Source organism: Euphorbia lathyris, chromosome 9, assembly GCF_963576675.1.
Source record: "Euphorbia lathyris chromosome 9, ddEupLath1.1, whole genome shotgun sequence".
NCBI lineage: Eukaryota > Viridiplantae > Streptophyta > Magnoliopsida > Malpighiales > Euphorbiaceae > Euphorbia > Euphorbia lathyris.
The window spans coordinates 67,178,024-67,200,574 of NC_088918.1; the positions used below are offsets into that span (position 1 = coordinate 67,178,024).

The following is a 22,551-nucleotide window of genomic DNA, read 5'->3' on the forward strand; positions in this document are numbered from 1 at the left end:
ATTGCAGCTCCTACATAGTCTTCTGGTTCAGTTTGTTCATACCAAATTCAGGGCTTTTACTGTAAATAGGTGGTGTAAAATGTTTGTTCCGTGTGGATGTACAGTAGGTTGAGATGTGTGTATCAGTTCAGTAATACTACAGTTCATGAGCAATTCCGCTTTCGGCCTCTATCACCTTTGGCATTATTTATAAAGGTGTCTAACTTGAGCACGATTTGTAAACGAACCAAACTTGAGCATGGTGAAATTAAGCTCGAAAGTTCGTGAACAGGTTTAGTAATAAGTTCATGAACAAACTCGATTATAATGTTCATGAAGCAAACTCCATTTTTTCTATGGAGCTGAGATTTCTTATAGATGCGGTAATATTTCTCTAATTACCACCCTTAATAACAACTTTTACACTAATTACACATGGTATCATCAGAGAAGAATTGTAAAAAGAGATACATCCTGGTATGACTGGAAATATGCATACATTCAGAAGAAAACATTGGAAATAAAATCTCACATTTCATACTTGGAACTGTACATTATTTGGATACTGTGTTGATTAAATCTCTGATTGGATAGCTTTATATTAGATTCTACAATCATTTTAAGTTTATAAAACGATGTGATCTCTAAGTAATGAAATTGAGATAAAATAAGTCAATAGTGTACCTGACCTTCATTAAAATACCGAAATGCAAAATTATAAATAGAAAATTTGAACAAGAAAGTAAAATGATTCAACATGATCAAGAAAGTAAACTCATTAATGAATTCATTTTTTTGGAGGACCGACACTGCTTGACTTGCTTGCGAAAACTAAAATAACTGCTTTGTTTGATAAAAGCAACCGGCCACTCAATCTTCTGATTACCCCGAATTTCCACTAGAAAAAGGGGAGGGAGGATCTCGGAATTTGAATATGAAGGCTTTGAATTCTTTCAGAACACAAAAAAAAAAAATATCAAAAGCAATTTCAGAGTCAACTAAAACAGCTCAGGGAGGAAAAACAACTGAAAAATACAGATGAAACTTAGATGAGTGTTTTCTCTCTTAATAGTTTCTGCTGCTGTTTTCAAAAGTATAAATATCAGATTTCAATTAAAGGCAAAAGCAAAGATATATTATTTCATAATTGAAAAATGCTCAAATATCAAATCGGGCATGTCAAAAAAAGTCATTCATCTCAAGCCTACTCATCCCTAGCACAGATACAATACTATTACCTTACCTAGTAGGCATCCTCTCAAATAAATAAATGTTAAAGTAGTAATAATTTAGAACAGAATACAGATCATTTGTAAGCAGGTCTTACATATACATAAAAAACAATTACAGAAATTTCAGAATGTTATTATTCTACAATTACCAGAGCTGCTGTGGTGTTCTGTTTAGAAACTCTTGCTACGCATTTCACGGATGAGTTTTTCTGCCATTGACAGATTCCCGTCCCGAAGAAATCCTTGAATAATGACATTATAAGAGCAACTATCGGGTAAGAAGCCATTGTCTTCCATATTTCTGAAAACCTTATATGCTTTATGCGGGGAACCTTTTCTGCATAGTTCACCAATTAGTATAGTAATTGTGCAGATGTTGGGCTGCAATCCATCAATAGAAAGCCTTGAAATCAAGCCTACTGCATCTTTGACCTTCCAGTTTTGAACAAGCCATCAATTAAGGTATTGTATATGCATATATTAGGCTTGAGTTTACTCCTTCACATTTCGTGAAATATTTCCAGGGCAACATTAAGTTCTCCACATTTACAAAAACCATCGATCAAAGCTGAGTAAGTTACTACATTTGGAGGACAAGCACTTGCATGCATGTTTTTGAAAAGCTTTAGAGCTTCGTAAGGACCGCTTGCAAGGCATAACCCATGGATAAGAGGATTATATGTATAATGGTCTGGAATTAAACCTTCATCAAACATTTCTTCAAGAAGTTCCACTGCCACATCTATCCTTTTAGACTTGCAATACCAATTAATTAATATATTATAAGTATGGACATCAGGTTTACAGTTCTTCTTCTTCATCAAATGAAATACTTTGTTTGCTCTATCCAATTGTCCATGTAAACTGTACCCATCTATTAACGAACTATAAGTAACAACATTAGGTTCTATACCCCTTTGAATCATCATGCCAACCGTACATTGAGCTTTGACTATCGTTCCTCCTTTACAAAGTTGATCAATCAATATACTAAAGGTAACAACGTCTGGAGCTATATTCCTATTTAACATTTCATTGAATAGAATCATACTTTCCTTCCAATTGCTATTGTGGCATAGACCATGGATTAAAGAATTATACGTGATAATATTGAGCAAAATACCTTGATTCTTAATCCTCATAAAGAGATCAAATGCTTCACTAACTAAATTATGCTTGCAAAGGCCATCGATTACAGCACTATAGGTGACAACATCAGGCCCACAACCCCTCTCAATCATTCTCTCGAGCAGAGAAATTGCAGCATACATATCACCAATTTTACACAGTCCATTTACAACCACATTATAAGTATATACATCAGGTTGATAACCTAAAACAACTATCCTATCAAACAAATGGATTGCATCATCAACTTTACCGTCCATACATAACCCATTCATCAAAGTATTGAAGGTTATAATGTCAGGTTGGAAACCAAGCTTAAAAGCTTTAGCCAATACCGAGAACCCAAAATTAGGACGCTCTAAATGGCAGAAACAATTAATTAGTATGTTAAAAGTATAAGGGTTAATACACATATTTACCTTTATATTTGTCCGTTTTAGCACATATACCCCTATATCAAATAAACACACAAATATATCCTTATATTTTTCAAATAACACCAAAAATATCCTATTTGGATAACACCGTCATTCAGTCATCAAACCACTTACCTAACACCCAATTAAAACATTACACATCATTAAAACTAATTTTAAATCTTAATAAAAATTATAACAGGCATAAAAATTTACTAGATTCTTCCACTGACTTTCTTCAACTTCAAGCTGTGCTTCCTTCCTTCCCTTGTATTAAAACTTTCTTTCTCCATCAGCAGTTAATGGCTTTTTTTTAATTAATGTGACTACTTCTATACAACAATTCCTGCTCTATAGATGAAACTATCATCATTCATCTCCTATTCATCTGCTCAAAAGTTCTGTACCTTTGAACTCGCCGTCGATGGATTTCAATTTATCATTTCGTAAGAAGTAACTGTGGGTCGACTTGAATATGATGTAAACACAACCGGACTCAATCATCTGCTGAGCATGAACTTGTCCTCCTTTTACAGATCTAAAATGCTCGCCGGTGAATCGGATAAAGATCAAAGTGATTTTTGGTGGAGGTGGATGAGGAGGTGCGGTTATGAAAAACAAAAACAGATGTTGAACAAAGAGGATGAAAAGATGGTGTAAAGGCGGTGTAGGTAGAGGTGGATGAGGAGGTGCGATTATGAAAAACGACATCGTTTGGTGATGTTTAAGAAGGCTTTGATGTTAAAGCTGACAATGGAGTTGTACGGTTAGTGTGATTTTATTAGTCCGTTAGATTAGGGTATTTTTGGTGTTATTTAAAAAATATAAGGATATATTTATGTGTTTATTTAATATAAGGGCATATGTGCCAAAACAGACAAATACAAGGGTAAATATGTGTATTAACCCAAAGTATAAAGATCAGGCTTAATTCTCACCAATTCCATATGCTTGGATAAAGAAATGGCAGTCTGAAAATGTTTCATCCTAACCAGTGCAGACAACAATTTGTTGAATTCAACCACAGGAGGTCGAGGCCTCATACGAAGAAGCTGAGAAAAGGAAGCAACAACTTCATTGGAGGCAGAGGTTGAATTAGGAGTATGGAAAGAAGAAATAGAACCCAAAATCTGATGAAATGGAGAATGAGCTGAAGAAGAAGAAGGAAGAAGGGGTCTGAAAGTGGAAGTGAGCATGGTTGATCTGAGAGTTAAAAATGTAAATTTGGACAGTGGCTTTGATATTTCTGAAACAGCAGAAGAAGGTTTTGTTTATTGTAATTGGAGAATTAAGAAGGTACAGAAGACGTGTGCTATCCAAACTTTTTTAATTAGGTAGACATGCTTTTTCAATGCCTAAGCATGTTAAAAATACATTTACTAAAAAAATGCAATTCAAATGTAATTTAATAACCACAATGAACAGAACCAATAACTTATGAATCAACTAAACAATGTGTTAGGACAACATAAAGAAACTAATAAAAGAATTTTTAATCCCTATTCCGAGCATGTTAATATTTTTTATACTTGAATTATGAAATACTTGACACAAAGATATATATATATATATATATATATATATAAGTTTAGGGTGCAATCTGGTAAAAGAAATTAAAGAATAAGTGAAAAAACAACAACAAAAACTACGATGGTTTTATAGATTTGCAAACATGTTTCTATGGTTTAAAGTTTGTATGCATAAATTTAGAGTTTTTTTATTTAAATACAATAAGCTTTATTAATTAAACGATGCTAGGTTTTTAAGAATGACATTACCGAGCCAACTCGGTACAGTAAAAGAATAAAAGTCGTTAGCAATAGAACCAAGTTGCCGAGCCATGACATGGGTAGTTTCGTTTGGTAAACGAGGCACGAAAGAAACAGAATAACTCGTTTTAACTGATAAAACGTCCCGATAGTCTTGGACGATACAACTGTACTCGCACAGGTCCTCTTGATCCTTATTTATGTTGTTGACAACCCCTTGAGCGTCTAACTCGAAGACTACCCGATCCCAACCATCAGAAGCTGTTGTAGACGCCTTTGTGGGTCAGCAATATCATCGACGTCGCTAGATCACCGGTCTTTAATTTTTCCTACTTTCCTATTTTTATTTTTTCGGTCTCCTATTTTCAGTAGGACTCTCAGTCTTTATTCCTACTTTATAGTTTCTATTTCTAGTAGGACTCTTATTCTTTATTTTTTATTCTTGCTTTATAGTCTTATAATCCTAGTAGGACTCTTATTCTTTGTTCTATTCCTATCCCCTGTAGAAGTCTTTTCGCAAACCTTGTACTCTTCTATAAAAGAGGATTTTTTATTATGAATAAAGGGACGAAATTTTTACATATAAAAAATTGATATAGGGAGTTTTGCCATCTCTCACAAATCGCTATCGAGTTTTCAAAATAGGTTCCACAAAGAACATGAGCAACAAGGCAAATCGAATGAATTTTCCGGTGAACATACCTGTGACGAGATCCTATTCGCGGGCACACAACAAATTGGTATCAGAGCCGGTCGTCATGGATGACATGGAACAATTGACAAGCCGGATTATGGACCTGGAGCATACTTTTGCGACTTTCACCATATCGCACAACGAGATGAAACACGACGTCAATGCAGTCATATATTAAAGATCAAAGCAACAAGAATGAAGGAGGGAGGAACAAAAACAGACCGTCTACTGACTCGATGGATTCATCGGGAGAGAATTCAAACCGTGTAAACGGTGCGCTACTCATCCCTAAATTCAGCCGTTTGGATTTCCCTTCCTATAATGGGATCGGCGATCCGCTACGATGGTTGTACCGGTGTGAACAATTTTTTGTCAACCAGCGAATCGAAGAAAAAGATAAGGTGGTACTAGCCGCCTTTCACATGACTGAAGAAGCACAACTCTGGTTTTACAGATTGGAGCAGAAAGAACCAGAACTGGGATGGAGCCAATTCAAAACCTACTGTCTCCTTAGGTTTGGTCCTCCTCTCACTAGCAATCCCTTTAGGTGAATTAATTAATTTAAAGCAAATAAGCACGGTGGAGGAATACCAACGTCAGTTTGAGACCCTTTTAGCAAGGGCCACTTCGGTTCGGTCAAATCAACAAGTCGAGATGTTCACGGCAGGGTTAATTGAGATTCTACGGGTGGACGTAGAGATGCAAAATCCCCCTAATTTAGTTACTGCAATGAATCTGGCAAAGGCTTTTGAACGGAAGATGCAGCTTAATCGGGGAAATTTCAGCGTGGGGTGCCCTGTGCCATCTTGGACAGCTCTAAAACCATCAACAATTAACACTTTTAACACCCAAAAACCTGGAATGGGCAACACTTCGAGACCCACAACTAGTATGGTAAGCAGCGCCAGCACGCCACCAATCAAACGGTTGGGGAGAGCTGAGATGGCGGAAAGAAGAGCAAAAGGTCAATGCTTCAATTGTGATGATTTGTACTCTGTTGGGCATAAGTGTAAAAGGTTGGTCTGTCTTCTAATGGATGACCTAGAGCACGAAGAAGAGACTGAAGGTTCCTATGAACCAGAAATTTCTCTCCATGCAATCACAGGCATTAGAAATTCTCAAACTATGCAATTACAAGCACATGTAGCGGGGCCACCAATGCTGATATTGGTTGATTCAGGAAGTACTCACAATTTTGTTAACAAGCAAGTTGCTCTTCACCTGAAACTACCTGTGACAGTCAAGCTGGGATTACAACTGACAGTGGCTAATGGCGAAAAGGTACACAGCCCTGGGATTTGCACCCAGATTCCAGTTTAGGTTAATTCTGAGACTTTTCCTGTTGATTTGTTTGTATTATCACTAGGCGGTTTCGACATGGTATTGGGGTTAAATGGCTGCGAACCCTAGGCCCGATCGTATGGGATTTTGAGTCCCTCACAATGACTTTCCAATTGAATGGGAAGCAAGTCATATGGCGGGGAGCAACCATCCAAACAGAAAAGTTAGGACTCCACTTAGCAAGGCTCAGCTTCCATGGATAAGCTATTAGAAATGATAAGTGTTCTACAGGATGGTCTGATCAAAGAGAAGTTATACAGTGATGAAAGGGATCACTTTCATCATAATTTTAGATTCCTAGCAAAATTGTTATTTTTAAGTAATTCATTCATGTGTACTGCTGTTTCTTTTCGTGACAGAGATTTATCTCACTACTTTGAAGGGAAGAAATGTAAATTTGACACTAACTTGACAAGCTCAGCAAAATAACCAATAAAATTGTAACATATTGCAAAAACTCAGATTTTTCTATACTAATCTTCTGTAAATAAACTCCGCAACAGCACACACAGTTTAAAATTGAATTTTGCAGTTGTCTTATAGTCAAATTATATATTAAACGTACTCATTGTTATGAGCAACGAAATATCCCTTATTATTATTTTTTTCAAAAAGAAAACAAGAAATAAATGGACAGTGCAATCTTTTTGTTTTTCTCCAAGGGGGATAAATTCAAAGGGTAACAATCAGACTTCCTTTATTACCGATTCACCTTCTTCTTCTTCTTCTTCATCTTCGTTACTCGCATTGCCCACCTTCTTCTTCTTCTTCTTCAATATTTTCTTCTCCATCATCTCCATTTAATCTGTTGTTGTTCGGCTGCATCTTTTGACTTCATTTCTCCCTTTTCCGATTATACTCTCTATTTCGTTGATTTCATTCATAATGTTGACAGAAAGAGAGAAAATCAGTTCCTTATTGTCAATGTGGAGAAGTTGCAATCCTAAGACCTTCTTGGACAACAGCTAACCCAGGGAGAAGGTTTTTTGGGTGCAAGCATTATGGTGTAAGTTTAACTTGATCAATTTCTACTTTGGGGAAATTAGTATGAAATTAGGGTTCATAATAGTGAATTTCTTTCAATTCGTTTCCAGCTTCTCCTTTTCTTTCAATTTATTTTCAGAAAAATAATCCTGATCCTTCTCTTTCAATTTTTTCAGACCACTGAAGCTTCATGTGGGTATTTCTTGTGGAGTGATGAGGACGCACCTGAGCACTATCGGAATGTTATGAACGGTCTGTTGAAGAATTTGAAGGAGAAAGATGCAATTATAGAGTCGCAGAAGAAATCAATAGCAGATGGAGGGAAAACAATGAAAAAGGATGGGGTGTGGATGAACTATACACTGGCTTTGATGTTAGGTGTGACTTTTGGCATTTGGTGGAAGAATTCATAGGATATGCTTTATTAACCCAGGGAGAATGTAATGCTCAGATGAACTGAAAATGAATTTTCTTAAATTAACATGCTTCTATTGCAGCTACTACATGGTCTTCTGTTTCAGTTTGTTCATACCAAATTCAGGGCATTTGGTGTAAAATGTTTGTTCTGTGTGGATGTACAGCAGGTTGAGATGTGTGTATCAGTTAAGTAATACTACATTTTATGAGCAATTCGGCGAAAAGAGTTTGAGCACCATTTGTAACGAGTTGAACTTGAGCATGGCAAAACTAAGTTGGAAAGTTCGTGAGCAGGTTTAGTAACAAGCTCTTGATCAAACTCGATTACAATGTTCATGAACCGAACTCGCCCATTTTCTATGGAGCTGAGTAATATTTCTCTCGTTACCACCCTTGACAACTTCTACACTAATATACAGATGTTATTTAGACATAGTATTATCAGAGAAGATTTTCAAAAGAATACATCCTCGTATGACTGGAAATGCATACATTCAGAAGAAAACATATACAAGGGTAGAAAGAACCTTGGAGATGATTTGTAAATATGCTATAATCCCAGATTTCATACTTGGAACTGTATACTGCTTTACTTGTTGAGTTGATAGATCTGATTGGAGAGCTTTATAGTAGATTGATTCTACAATCATTTTAAGTTTATAAAAATATGTGATTGTTGGCGATATTTTCGGAATATCCCAATTTTCAATCTTGATACGCGTTTGCGGGGATTAAAAATGGTAAAAATAGTGCGGGCGTGCCAGAGAAGCTAATTCTCAAAGGATAAAATAGTAATTGGATACAGTAAATAAATAAAATGCGTCTGAATTACTTGAATTCTAAACAAAAAGCGATTGCTGACCGTTACAAGGACTGAAAATAAAAACAACGGTTTTGGGCCCCGACGTTACTTGACAGGTCGGTCGGAAAACAATTTTTAAATATAAGTACAAAAAATAAAGTAATAAAACAACACAAAAATATATATTTTTAAATTTTTTTTTTATATTTTTATTGATTTTGTAAATATTTTTCAATGTTTTTTTGTATTACAAATAATAATAAAGCATGAAAATTACAACTTAAAAGAAATAATAACTTTAAAGCTAGAAATGTAAATAAGTCATAAAAAATAAATATGTACGGGATGAAATAAAAATTAAACCGATCTCTTTGATGTCGTTGGGATGCGTGAAATTGAGGACTGGAACTCCGGAAAATCGTTTCAAAGGTTGTTGCGTTGTCCGGGTAATTCTGGACGAATTCGGAGCAATTCAGATGATTCAGGGACTGGATCAGAAATTTACCACCAAAACAGCAACAAAATGGGACAGAACTGATGCTTTCGTGGGACTTTCAGGCTAAATTTCGAGGGCTGTAGAGGTCGGATTTGAGCGAAACGAATGCCAGTATTTAAAGTTAGTGTGCAAAGGAAGGATTTAGAACTGGAATCTCAGAAAAATAATGAGTAACGGAGTCGAAATAAATTATTGAAAATGAGTCTGACAGAATAATTGTTTGATGGTTGAAAAAACCAAAAACTTGATTCTGTTTCATGGAGAGTACTTTAAGGGAAATTTTGAAGGCTGTAGGAGGTCTTTTTTTACGAAATAAAAATTGAGAATTCGAGACTTGATATCAATAAGAAGATTTTCAAAAGAATACATCCTCGTATGACTGGAAATGCATACATTCAGAAGAAAACATATACAAGGGCAGAAAGAACCTTGGAGATGATTTGTAAATATGCTATAATCCCAGATTTCATACTTGGAACTGTATACTGCTTTACTTGTTGAGTTGATAAATCTGATTGGAGAGCTTTATAGTAGATTGATTCTACAATCATTTTAAGTTTATAAATTTATGTGATCTCTTACAATAAATCAGTAGAGTACCTAATCTTTATTAAAGCAACCAATTGCAAAATTATAAATAGAAAATTTTAAGAAAGTAAAATGATTCAACATGATAAAAAAAAAAAAAAAAAAAAATTAATCTCATGAATGAATTTATTTTTTACTTTTGTTCTTGAGGAATGGCACTGCTCTGATTTTTTTTTTCTTCAGAAACTAAAGTAACAGGTTTGTTTGATAAAAGCACTGAGTCACTCGTTGTTTCCGTTACCCCCAAATTTCCACTAGAAAAAGGGGAGGTAGGATCTTGGAATTGCATTTCAATAGTACCTATTTTTTTAATCTAATTGTAAGAAAATTTATGTAGTAAAAAAAGTCTAAAACATATCACCATGTGTGTTAGGAGGATAAGAGTTTTATCAAGATTGTTCAAATTAGATGAAATTTTCACAATGACCAAATAATAACTTAAGAGCCAAATTCCAAAATTTTGAATAAGTCTATAGCCAAATAACAAAATGTTGAATAAGTTAAGACCAAATAACATTTTAAACCATTATGCAATTGAAAATCAAAAGTTAATAAAACATGGTTCCTATGACAATTCTAATTCATAATGGAAGAAACAAAGACGGTCAGCAACGGTAACAAAATAAAATAGCAAAATAAAAAAAGAAAGAAACAGACTAAACAGGAAGGCTTTGAATTCTTTCAAAAAAAATAGTCAAAAGCAATTTCAGAGTCAACTAAAACAGCTTAGGGAGGAAATACAACTGAAAAATACAAATGAAACTCAATGAGTGTTTTCTCTCTTAATAGTTTCTGCTGCGGTTTTCTCTGCATAGAAACCCTTGCTACGCATTTCACGGATGAGTTCTACTGCCATTGGCAGATTCTTGTGCCTAAGAAATCCTTGAATAATGACATTATAAGGGCAACTATCGGGTAAGAAGTCATTCTCTTCCATATTTCTGAAAACCTTATATGCTTTATGCGGGGAACCTTTTCTGCATGGTTCACCAATTAGTATATTAATTGTGTGGATGTCGGGCTGCAATCCATCAATAGAAAGCCTTGAAATCAAGCCTACTGCATCTTTGGACCTTCCAGTTTTGAACAAGCCATCAATTAAGGTATTGTATATGCATATATTAGGCTTGAGTCTACTCCTTTCCATTTCTTGAAATATTTCCAGGGCAACATTAAGTTATCCACGTTTACAAAAACCATCAATCAAAGCTAAGTAAGTCACTACATTGGGAGGACAAGCACTTGCATGCATATTTTTAAAAAGCTTTAGAGCTTCGTAAGGACACCTTACAAGGCATAACCCATGGATAAGATGATTATATATACAATGGTCTGGAATTAAACCTTCACCAAGCATTTCTTCAAGAAGATCCACTGCCTCCATTTAGACTTGCAATACCAATTACTCCCTCCATTCCTTTTTATAAGTCATTCTAGCAATTTAGTTTTTTTTCAAAATATAAGTCTTTCTAGGATTCCAATGCTTATTGCCCAATAGTGACATGAGAGAGAATTATTTTTTGTATTGGTACATGTGTTTTTTAATATTCCAATGCTTATTACCCAATAGTGACATGAGAGAGAATTTTTTTTAGTTAACCAATATATTTTTTAATTTGTGTGAAACACCCTAGAATGACTTATATAATGGAATGGAGAGAGTAATTAATATAATATAAGTATGGACATCAGGTTTACTGTTCTTCTTCTTCATCGAATGAAATACTTTGTTTGCTCTATCCAATTGTCCATGTAAACTATACCCATCTATTAATGAACTGTAGGTAACAACATCAGGCTCTATGCCCTTTTGAATCATCATACTAAGGGTACATTGAGCTTTGACTATTATACCTCCTTTAGAAAGTTGATCAATCAATATACTAAAGGTAACAACATCTGGAGCTATATTCATATTTAACATTTCATTGAACATAATCATACTTTCCTTCCACTTGCTATTGTGACATACACAATGAATTAAAGAACTATACATGATAACATCGGGCAAAATAGCTTGATTCTTAATACTGATAAAGAGATCAAATGCTTCGCTAACTAAATTATGTTTGCAAAGGCCATCGATTATAGCATTATAGGTGACCACATCAGGCCCACAACCCCTCTCAATCATTCTCTCGGGCAGAGAAATTGCAGCATACGTATCACCAATTTTACACATTCCATTTACAACCACATTATAAGTATATATATCAGGTTGATAACCTAAAACAACTATCCTATCAAACAAATGGATTGTATCATCAACTTTACTATCCATACATAACCCATTCATCAAAGTATTGAAAGTTATAATGTCAGGTTGGAAACCAAGCTTAAAAGCTTTAGCCAATAGCGAGAACCCAAAATTAGGACGCTCTAAATGGCAGAAACAATTAATTAGGATGTTAAAAGTATAAAGATTAGGTTTAATGCTCACCAATTCCATATGCTTGGAGAAGGAAATGGCAGTCTGAAAATGTTTCATCCTAACGAGTGCAGACAATAATTTGTTGAATTCAAACACAGGAGGTAAGGGCCATATACGAAGAAGCTGAGAAAAGGAAGCGACAACTTCATTGTAGGCAGAGGTGTTGAGAAAATTAACTATTAATTTAAAACAATTAAATAGAAAAAAAGGAAATTATAGTGAAGTTCCAATTAATGAGGGGCTGTTTTTATAATTTGTATTAATGAGGGATTATTTTTGTAATTTGTAATTATTTAAAAATAATAATAATAAAGAGAGGTGTGAAAGTGACCACCAAATTCAATGGTCTTAGACCACCAAAATTTGGTGGTCAAATGAAGAATTAATTGTGCCAGCAAAATGCTGGCACAATTAATTAAAGGAAGTTTCATCCTTGGCTATAAAAGCCAAGGATGCTCATTTAGTTTGAGTATTGTGGGAAATATAGGAAGAGAAAGGGAGTTAGGGTGGAACCAAAATGTAGTGAGAGGAGGCACAATTGTGCCTTGTGAATTTTGAGAGTTTATTTAGAGGGTAGTCTAATTATTTTGGGGAGAAATAAAAATAGTAAAGATAATTATTTTGGGTAGTTTTAGGAAACACCGGAGTGTACTATTTTTGTTTTATCTCATTGTAACTCTAGAAAGTTTCTAGAGAACACCCTCTTGTAAACCTCATAAATTCAATAAAATTGTTTTATCGCTTCCGCTAAATTGTCGCAATCGAGAAAAATTCCCAACAATGGTATCAGAGCTATGGTTCAATGTAGCGTCACCCACCAAATCAATTGGGCGTGAGAAAATGGAGAAAATGAGCAAGCAGTTGAGGGAAGGACTGCTGGCATGGGGAAGCCCAAATGTTTCGTGTAAGAAGTTTGGGCGCGTGCAATGGAATTGCAGAAACAAGAGAAAAAAAAAGTGTCAATGTGACAGACCATGTTGACGAAGAAGAATTTGCTTAATTTGGAGACAAGTGCTCCAATAATTGAAGGTTGATGAGAAGTGCATCAACAAATTGATTCGGTGAGAAGTGCACCGAGAAGTTGTTTGCGGAGAGAAGTGCTCCGGTGATGATGGGAAAGTACATCATTGATTCGGTGAGAAGTGCACCGAGAAGTTGTTTGCGGAGAGAATGCTCCGTTTACAAGGTAATGATGGGAAAGTCCATCAAAAAAAAATGATGAAAGTTTTAAATTAATAGTTAAGGGAAAGATTGTTGAGAAAATTAACTATTAATTTAAAACAATTAAATAGAAAAAAAGGAAATTGTAGTGAAATTCCAATTAATGAGGGGCTGTTTTTATAATTTGTATTAATGAGAGATTATTTTTATAATTTGTAATTATTTAAAAAAAAAAGAAATAAAGAGAGGTGTGAAAGTGACCACCAAAATTTGGTGGTCAAATGAAGAATTAATTGTGCCAGCAAAACGCTGGCACAATTAATTAAAGGAAGTTTCATCCTTGGCTATAAAAGCCAAGGATGCTCATTTAGTTTGAGTATTGTGGGAAATATAGGAAGAGAAAGGGAGTTAGGGTGGAACCAAAATGTAGTGAGAGGAGGCACAATTGTGCCTTGTGAATTTTGAGAGTTTATTTAGAGGGTAGTCTAATTATTTTGGGGAGAAATAAAAATAGTAAAGATAATTATTTTGGGTAGTTTCGGGAAACACCGGAGTGTACTATTTTTGTTTTATCTCATTGTAAAACTAGAAAGTTTCTAGAGAACACCCTCTTGTAAACCTCATAAATTCAATAAAATTGTTTTATCGTTTCCGCTAAATTGTCGCAATCGAGAAAAATTCCCAACAAGAGGTTGTTGAATTAGGAGTATGGAAAGAAGAAATAGAACCCAAAATCTGATGAATTGGAGAATGAGCTGAAGAAGGAGAAGGAAGAAGGCGTCTGAAAGTGGAAATGAGCATGGTGGATTTGATATGAGAGTCGGAGAAATTTGGATAGCGGCGGTTATATTTGTGAATGCCTAATAGTAATAAAAGGAGAAGGTTTTGTTTTATTGTAATTGGAGAATTCACTAGGCATTGAAGGGGATTTTATATGAGCATCCGGGCTCTCCATATCACTAAAAACACCTTCCGTACAAGAATGGACACCTGTCAATTACTTACTTCAATTAATCAAAAACAAAAAATAGGAGACCTTTTTATTTTTACTTTTTTGCAGTTTTACTCCGTCAATCTTCATCCATCGCCGACCATCTCCACCACCGATTGCTGCTCGTCGCTATTTTCTATTTCATGACACTGGTGAATATGTGGAAGGAGAACGATGGAGATAGACTGATTCTTTTGTCGAATCCGAATTTTGTTCTATTCCATCAGTTAATCAAAAGAAAGGATATGCTCATACCAAAGATTACTGAAATTATCGATTTAGGCTTCCCTTTCACTGGAATCTGTAGAATATCGAGTAAGTATAACATTTATTCTCTAGAATTGCTGCAAAATCGCAGCACATGCATGAGATCGAAGAAGATCAAATTCCAGATCTTCAATATTTTTCTTCAGAAACCCATTTGGTGCTCCATTTAACTTTATCCTCTCCTTTTCTTTTAATTGAAAATAAGAAATTTTATACCAGAAACAAAGAAAAACATTTTGAACCACAAGTACAATCATAAAGAGATGATGACGGCGGTGGATGATGGTAGAGATGTCGGCGGCGGTGGATGAAGTTTGGTGGAGTAAAACGTAAATCAAACCCCCGGTTATAAATTATAAAAAAGCTCTTATTTTTATTAATTAGAATAAGTGATGGACACTTCAAGAAAAAAAAAAAAGAATAAGTGATGGAGAGATGTCTATTGTTGTATGGAAGGTTTTTTTAGTTACATAAAGAGCTGGGACCCTTCCATAAGAACATCTAAAAAGTGTCAAAAATTGATAAATCATATTAAAATATAATATTTTATTAATTTATGAATCCACGTCACTTTTGGTAATTTTTATTTAAAAATGTTCCAATAGTAAAGCAACTTTAAAAGTTGTCATAAATCATTATTTAATATATAATTTATTTAATTATAAATATTGACCCTGATTGGAAATTAGATGATTTGACTAGCTGATTTGATTAGCTGTTTGTGTAGACCTGTTTGGTAAAAATTAGCTGATTGATAATAGCGGTTTGTGCAAAAAGACGAATAAGGGCATTAATTTTAACGCAGGAGAAGAGGGAGTCTATCTATTAGGGTTAAAGAAGTCCATTAATTTTAATATTGCAAAACGCTAATTGAAAAAGCTCATTTTAAGAGCTTTTTCTAAATTAGCGTTTTCATCTCAAAACTCTCTTCCAAACCTCTCTCCACCAAACACTCCAATTAGCGGTTTCAGTGGTCAAACCTCTAAAGTTGGTCAAAACCGTTCTTTTTATCCCAAAACACTCTTTACCAAACAGGGCTATTGTCAACCAATAGTAAAATTAGAGAGAAATTCATAAAAAATGTAAACCAATAATAAGTAAATCAATTTTTTTAATATTAAAAAATGCTTGACAACTTTAAAGCAATGTTACAAAGAATTGGCAAATTTTAGCAACTTTTTTGACACCCAAAAGTTATCAAACTAAATGTCACATCATCTTAGCACTCTTTTTGGCATTCTTATTGGAGATGCTCTAAAATCCCGCATTGAAGATGTGTGTGCTATCCAAACTTCATTAATTAGATAATTCATATAAATGGAAAATAACTCATGCTTTTTCAATGATATTCATATCTTATTTTTATAAATCAATTTATCTTTAATTATTGTTTAATTTAGGATAATTAATTTATTAGTCCCTATATTTTGACAAAACACATTGTTTAGTCCCTGTATTTTAAAAAACATACGGTAAGGTCCTAACATTTTTCTTAATGAACTGTTTAGTCAATTTGGATTAGCAGAAACATCTTTCGTCATCACTGAAGCAGTTGGCATTCGTCATCACTGAAGCAGTTGACATTAAATATGAGTTAAGAATATGGAGAAAATTAAACTCACCATTGAGAACAAGAGGATTTCCACCTTCAATTCTAACAGGAAGAGTAAGCGAGAGAGATTTGAGTCGATTTCTACCTTCAATTCAAACAGGAAGAGTGAGCACGAGTGATTCGATTATGGGTTAGGGATTCAATCCTTTTTTTTTTGTGAGCGCGAGTTGTGAGAGAAAGACATAAAGGTGTGAATTGCTTTTAACTGATAAATAGTAAAGGATAATTTAGTCATTTCTAAATTCATAAACGGTAAAAAAATCTAACAAACAGACGGAATGACTAAACAATTCACTGAGAGACTAAACAATGTGTTTTGTCAAAATTTAAGAACTTATAAATTAATTACCCTTTAATTTAATATCATTTTTGCTTCTATATACTAACTTTTTTAATCTGTATTGTGGATGTTACTAATATTTTTTATGCTTGACTTATGAAATACTTGACACATTATTTGTCTCGAAATACATAAATCCAAAGTGTAATCTCTTAAAAAAAATAAGTGGTAAGTATGTAAAAGTAAATTTTAGTCTTAAACTCCGGCATTGCACGAGATATAAAGTAATTTATTAAAAAAATTCTTAAATGTAAAAATATTTATAAAAATACTTATTAATCACTTTTTTATTAATAAATAAATCATATGGATTTGTAATTTGATACATATCAATCACAAGTTGAGAATTTTAATCGTAAATTTATAAAGATATTTTTTCTCAAACCAAAGTTTGAAGGAGGAGTTAATCCCAAAAGCTAAATAAAAGCTCGCAACAATGGACGTTATAATTTCATATTAATCAAAGTTATCTTCATTACAAAAATAAGAATCTTATATACCTCCCCCTTAGGTTAGTGGAAGATACTAATATACCCTTACTAGGGTTACAATTCAAGTGGAGAGGAATAAGGGATAGAATGAGATAATGGGTGCAAATGGCAACTCAAAGGACTCCACACGTCGGGTCATATGACTCACACGGCGTGTGAGTCCAGTTTTGGATTCTTGCAGTTTCTCGCATTTTCTTCGCACGATGAGTTGTGTGGCACGTTGTGTGGAATACGACTCGGTGTGTCACTTCGGTTCTGCTCCGTTCGTGGTTTCGGCTCCTTAGTGACACGTCGTGCGGAATCTGACTCGACGTGCCATGTTGGTTCGGCCCCATTCGTGGTTTCGACTCCCCTTCTCGCGTTAGTGGTAGAGATATCCTCATCATTCACCCTTTCTTCAAAGGAGTCGGACAATAACTCATTCCTTGTAGTTTCAAGATGTCCATCCAACTTCCACAAACTTAAGTCCCACACATTAAAAGAATTTGACATTTTTTCGAACCAATTAGGAAAGACAAGATTATACGCATTGGCACTTACTTTCTTGGTCATCCTGTACGGGACGTACCTGATGAAGTCTTTTGACATGCCTATACTTTGCCTCTTGCATTACAAGATAAAGTTGGCTTGAATCCCAAGACCTAGATTGATTTCTATTTTTCAATTTTTTAGTGGAATAAAAAACCAATGCTATCAGAACCGGACCGGACATCAAACCAGATTGATGATTAGGTCACGGATCACTTGGTCGGACCAGATGGCTCGGATTGATCAAACCGAATGACGTAATAAATAAATAATATTTACATACATTAAATATATATTATTAATTTAAAATTATTTTTATACATTATATATATCCAAAACAACTTAAATTAAATTCAGAATAAATTGAAACATATCAACATATTCTATGCCATAAGATCTTTTTAAAATATATATTATAAACTCAAAACGGACAAATGATGAATGAGAAATTGATGCTCAAAGTGAACCACTTGAAATGGTTTGGAAGAAGATAAAATGAAATTAAACATTTACATCCCACGTAGGAAAGAAAGGAGAAACTTAACCAGTTTATAAGTAAATTGGTTTTACAAGCCTTTAACCAATTACTAGGGAAAATGCTCACTCGCGTGCAGGAAAGGTGTGCAATCGATTAACCATCAGATTAGGGGCGCACCCGCACGACGTGGGCGACACGAATGCTGCACAACAATAAGGTTCCATAACTTGCCAGCCCGTCTAAAATTCCAACGCAGTTTTTTTATTTCTACAGACCCAGGGTCACATCAAGTCCCGGTTCGACCGATCGGTCCAGTCCGAGCCTGGTAACATTGTAAAAAAAACGGTGGATTTGGCTAAGCCTTATGATATTTATGAGTATTCAAAACTATACCAACAAAAGTTATCATAATATTTTCTTTTTTTGCCTGCTTAATGCACATTCTTCAGCAAATCTCCAATTCATGGTCTGAATATGATCTCAAACATTCTAGTCTATGTTGCACGGACATGGATATGGAAAAACAAATATGACACCAACACCAAACCCAAAAACACTGCGAAAGAGAAGTGTCTGTGTAAAGCAGATTCCAGTGAAAAGCACTAATTTTTATCCATGTTTCATCCAAGGAAATGAGTAGCGAAAACACCACTTGAGATATACCTTCAACAACTTAGAGAAAAATGCTTGTTAAAATCGCCTTGAAAAGAAAGAAGTGGAGGGTGAAGTGCAACTGCTAATAAAACCCCAATCACCAAAATTTAAATTCTCATCAATTCTAAAAACTGGGATGTCAACGGAGCAGGGAGGGGATTGCATTAACCATCCCCAACCATTGGTCTATCGGGATTCCTTGTCCCCGCCCTCGAATTACAAATGGGAAAAATTTGGAATGAATATCTCAGAACATCTAGCTTAAAGCTTGGATACAATGTTTCCCAGCTTCCATTGAATGAAACATCTGTCAACATTCTCTTCTTGATAATTTGATTAATCATTGTGTGAGACAATACGTAATGTCAGCATTTGCGAGACTACTCTCCGTAGATTTTGTGCTTATATAAAGGAAAGATGAAGTCTTTTGACATGCCTATACTTTACCTCCTGCATTACAAGATAAAGCTGGCTTGAATTTGGCTAAACCGCATGATATTTATGAGTATTCGAAAGTATACCACCAGCAAAAGTTATCATAATATTTTCTTTTTTGGACTGCTTAATGCGCATTCTATCAGTAAATCCTCAATTCATGGTCTGAGACAATCAAATAAGGTAGATCATATGAACTCACAGCTCAATTCTCACTGAATGTGTGTAAACATTTTGTACAATGATAAAAAGTAGTCTGCCCCTCGTCTGCTGATCTCATCTGCAGAGAAAACGCCCAAGGCCATTGTTATATTAGACTCAATGTTTCAAACTTTATGACCATAAAAATTCAATATATAAAAATAATATCGAGAGGTAAAATACTATACTTGTCTCGTAGAAAATTTAAGCTTTGTGTTGCTGCATTTTTCGCAGTTCTTATTTATCTGTCAAAATAGAAAAGATATTCAACAAATTAATAGCCAATTATATTATAACAAAGACCATGCCTTAATTTCATTACTGTAATGGTAAGTTGGTTACCTCCATGTCTTTCACCTCTGTCTTTCCTTCAAAGTTCGAGATGCCAAGCTCCTTTCTCATATCCTAACACAATATAAATTTAAACTAAAATCATATTGCAACTGCAAGTTGTACAATAAAATCTCGATGATTAACATATAGATTCAGCAGGGTCTGCTGTAGGCATACCTCAGCTGTGACTTTATATGATATTTCTCTTCCAGATACCTCTGAGACAACAGCAATAAATTTAGGAACGTATCTAGATCAAGAAATGATAATTTATAGTATACAGAGATGTAAAAGTAGTGATACCATGCACAAAACAAAAGGGAAAATAAAAAAGGAAAAAGGCAAAAAGCATAATTAAGCCCCTGATCAATTATTTTTCCACATTAAGCCTTGATCATTGATTTTGTTATGGATTTGGCCCTCATTTAACTTTTCCGTTGAGTTTAGGAGAGGAGAAGAGCGACTTGGCAATTCTAATGCTAAAAATCACAAGATAAGAGAGGAGAAGGTCGAGTTTGGAAGAACCACTCGAAATTAATTTCTGTAAATTCTTATTACTTTTTACTATCTATCTATCCTAGTCAATAAATTCTTATTTTTATTTGTCCATGTCAATAAGGGCCACCCAAACTCGATGGAAAAGTTAAATAAGGGTCAAATCCATAACAAAATCAAGGATCAAGGGCTCAATGTGGAAAAATAGGTAAAGTTCAGGGGCTTAATTATGCTTTTTTCCAAAGAAAAACCATCATTACTTTCACCATAATAATCCACCAAACTTCCATAAAAAACAATAAATTTTGAAAAGTAAACAAAGCTTACAACAAATTGTAAAGATGTATCCTTAACATATCATTAAGAACGAAGATTCCGAATTATCATCGAGACGAAGTGTATACTAATACTTATTGACTACCCATACCTGCTGCACTTTTCTTGAATTTGCACAAAGGACATTCAACATACTTCATTGAATTCAAAGATAGCATTGTCCCACAAAAGTCGCAGAACATAAAGCTGACTCCTTCACTAAGTGCCATGGCAGCCCCCTTCTATTACTCGTTCACTCACTGAAATGAACTGTAAGATTAAGCATGCTTCATCAAATTCAAGAAAAAACATACAGATCATCGAAACACTTGATCAGACATGAATTCCAGTCTGTTGCACAGACACGGACAGGGACATGGGAAAGCGAATATGAAACGGACACCAAACCCAGAAACACAAACACTGTTAAAGAAGTGTGCGGGTAAAGTAGATTCCAGTAAAAAGCACTAACTTCTATCCTTGTTTCATCCAAGAAAAAGAGTAGGGATGAAGGAATGACCATTATATATTGATAGAGAAAACACCACTTCAGATATACCTTCAACAACTTGGAGAAAAAAAGCTTGTTAAAGCCGCCTTGAAAAGGAAGAAGTGGAGGGGGGAGTGCAACTGCTAATGAAACCCCAATCACCAAAATTTAAATTCTCATAAACCCTAAAAACTAGGGATGTAAACAGGGAGGGACGGGGATTGCATTAACCATCCCCGACCAGTGGTCTATCGTGTCCATCCCCGTCCCCTGGCTACCATCCCTGCCCGCGGGGGGAATCCCCATCCACGTTTAATTTTTTTTACTTTTTTTCCGGTAAAAAATCCATTTGTGATATATTATTTTTTTATTTAAATGATAAACTTAAAAAAAAATCATATCAGGAACAGTTTGCAGCTTGAACAGAAGCAAGTAGTAAACAAGTAAAATGCCAAAAAACAGAGATTACAAATTCAAACAAAATAATGATTAAAACATTATAATTGCTCAAACTAATTAGATATGTTAAGCAGTTAAGAATGGAAGTGCTGAACAGAGCTTCAATGTGCATATATCAAGTGCTAAGTTCTTCAAGTGCTTCATCATACAAATCAAACTTCCATTGAACACATATCAATTTGATTTCAGTAACTCAACTTTATCACATACAAGTAGAGAAAGACAAACACTTTAGTAATACATCATTCAGACAAATCGTCGAGCACCTTATGATTTACCATTTCCTTCAAACCAAAATTCAAAATTTGTCATTCTTACTAATAGAACACCAAATTAATAAAAAGAGCATACCAATTTCATAAACCAAGCCAGAGAAACCAGAACAACTAAGCCACAGAAGAAGAGGGTCTCTAATTGGGTTCCTCTCTGATTCAACGAAGTAGTAAAAAGGAAGACTGACCTGAGCCGCGGCGGAAAGAAAACTGCAGCGTTGTCTTCGGATTATTTATGCAGGGTAAAGAAGAACTTCATTTATGGAAGAACTTATGGGCTAAAGCTTCAATCCCAACACGGACCTTAATGAAAGCAGTTCTTAGAAAGATTTGTTGCAGTTCTTAGAGGCAATTGATTCAATTCATCTGCCAAATTGCCTATCCTGAATACAAAAGATCTCTCGCTCGAAGGGCGGCGGTCCGGCAGAAGAGTGAGGACAGAGCGTGAGAGAGACGGAGGAGGAGCTAGGGTTTCATTTGGTTACGAAAAAGAGCAACGGGTTTAGATAAAAAATAAAAAAATAATTAGGGGGGGAGAAATTTACATATAAATTTTTAAAATGGATAAAAAAAAAAAAATGCATGTGGTATACCGGATTTGCGAACTCGGTCCTGTGGGTTTTTTTTTACAAACGGAGGTCTGTGTTACAAACCGTTAGCAAACAGATGGTAAATTGACTAACAGTGTTAAAATTCAAAGAGAAAAGAGTCAATTTGGTCCTTATATTTATTTATTTTATAAATTAACCCCC

At 34.7% G+C, this 22,551-nt stretch overlaps 3 protein-coding genes across 5 annotated transcripts; 1 reads left to right on the forward strand and 2 right to left on the reverse strand.

Moving 5' to 3' along the window:
* Window positions 1-1,511: 1,511 nt before the first annotated feature.
* On the reverse strand, window positions 1,512-12,334 carry LOC136207401 (pentatricopeptide repeat-containing protein At1g63080, mitochondrial-like). Its single transcript, XM_065998664.1, has 2 exons — window positions 11,606-12,334; window positions 1,512-2,602 (listed from the first exon to the last, which is right to left on the reverse strand). Exons 1-2 carry the CDS (start codon window positions 12,332-12,334, stop codon window positions 1,712-1,714), a joined length of 1,620 nt encoding a protein of 539 aa, XP_065854736.1. The 3' UTR covers window positions 1,512-1,711.
* On the forward strand, window positions 5,310-8,131 carry LOC136205464 (uncharacterized). The gene is made up of 3 exons (XM_065996071.1): window positions 5,310-6,499; window positions 7,455-7,565; window positions 7,720-8,131. The coding sequence occupies exons 1-3, from the start codon at window positions 5,873-5,875 to the stop codon at window positions 7,954-7,956; spliced, it is 975 nt and encodes a 324-aa protein (XP_065852143.1). The 5' UTR covers window positions 5,310-5,872; the 3' UTR covers window positions 7,957-8,131.
* A 5,714-nt stretch (window positions 12,335-18,048) lies between the features above and the next one.
* On the reverse strand, window positions 18,049-22,297 carry LOC136206807 (DNA-directed RNA polymerase I subunit RPA12). Of its 3 annotated transcripts, none has more exons than XR_010676446.1 (8): window positions 21,988-22,297; window positions 20,691-20,838; window positions 19,946-19,986; window positions 19,778-19,840; window positions 19,624-19,680; window positions 19,437-19,514; window positions 18,539-19,249; window positions 18,049-18,506 (listed from the first exon to the last, which is right to left on the reverse strand). XR_010676446.1 is itself a non-coding variant. In XM_065997982.1 (7 exons), exons 2-6 carry the CDS (start codon window positions 20,806-20,808, stop codon window positions 19,440-19,442), a joined length of 354 nt encoding a protein of 117 aa, XP_065854054.1. In that variant the 5' UTR covers window positions 20,809-20,848; window positions 21,988-22,297; the 3' UTR covers window positions 18,049-18,467; window positions 19,437-19,439. The 3 variants fall into 3 exon arrangements, 1 of the variants encoding a protein (XP_065854054.1); XR_010676445.1 differs by having other exon boundaries at window positions 20,691-20,848; XM_065997982.1 differs by lacking the exon at window positions 18,539-19,249 and having other exon boundaries at window positions 18,049-18,467; window positions 20,691-20,848.
* Between the last annotated feature and the right edge of the window lie 254 nt (window positions 22,298-22,551).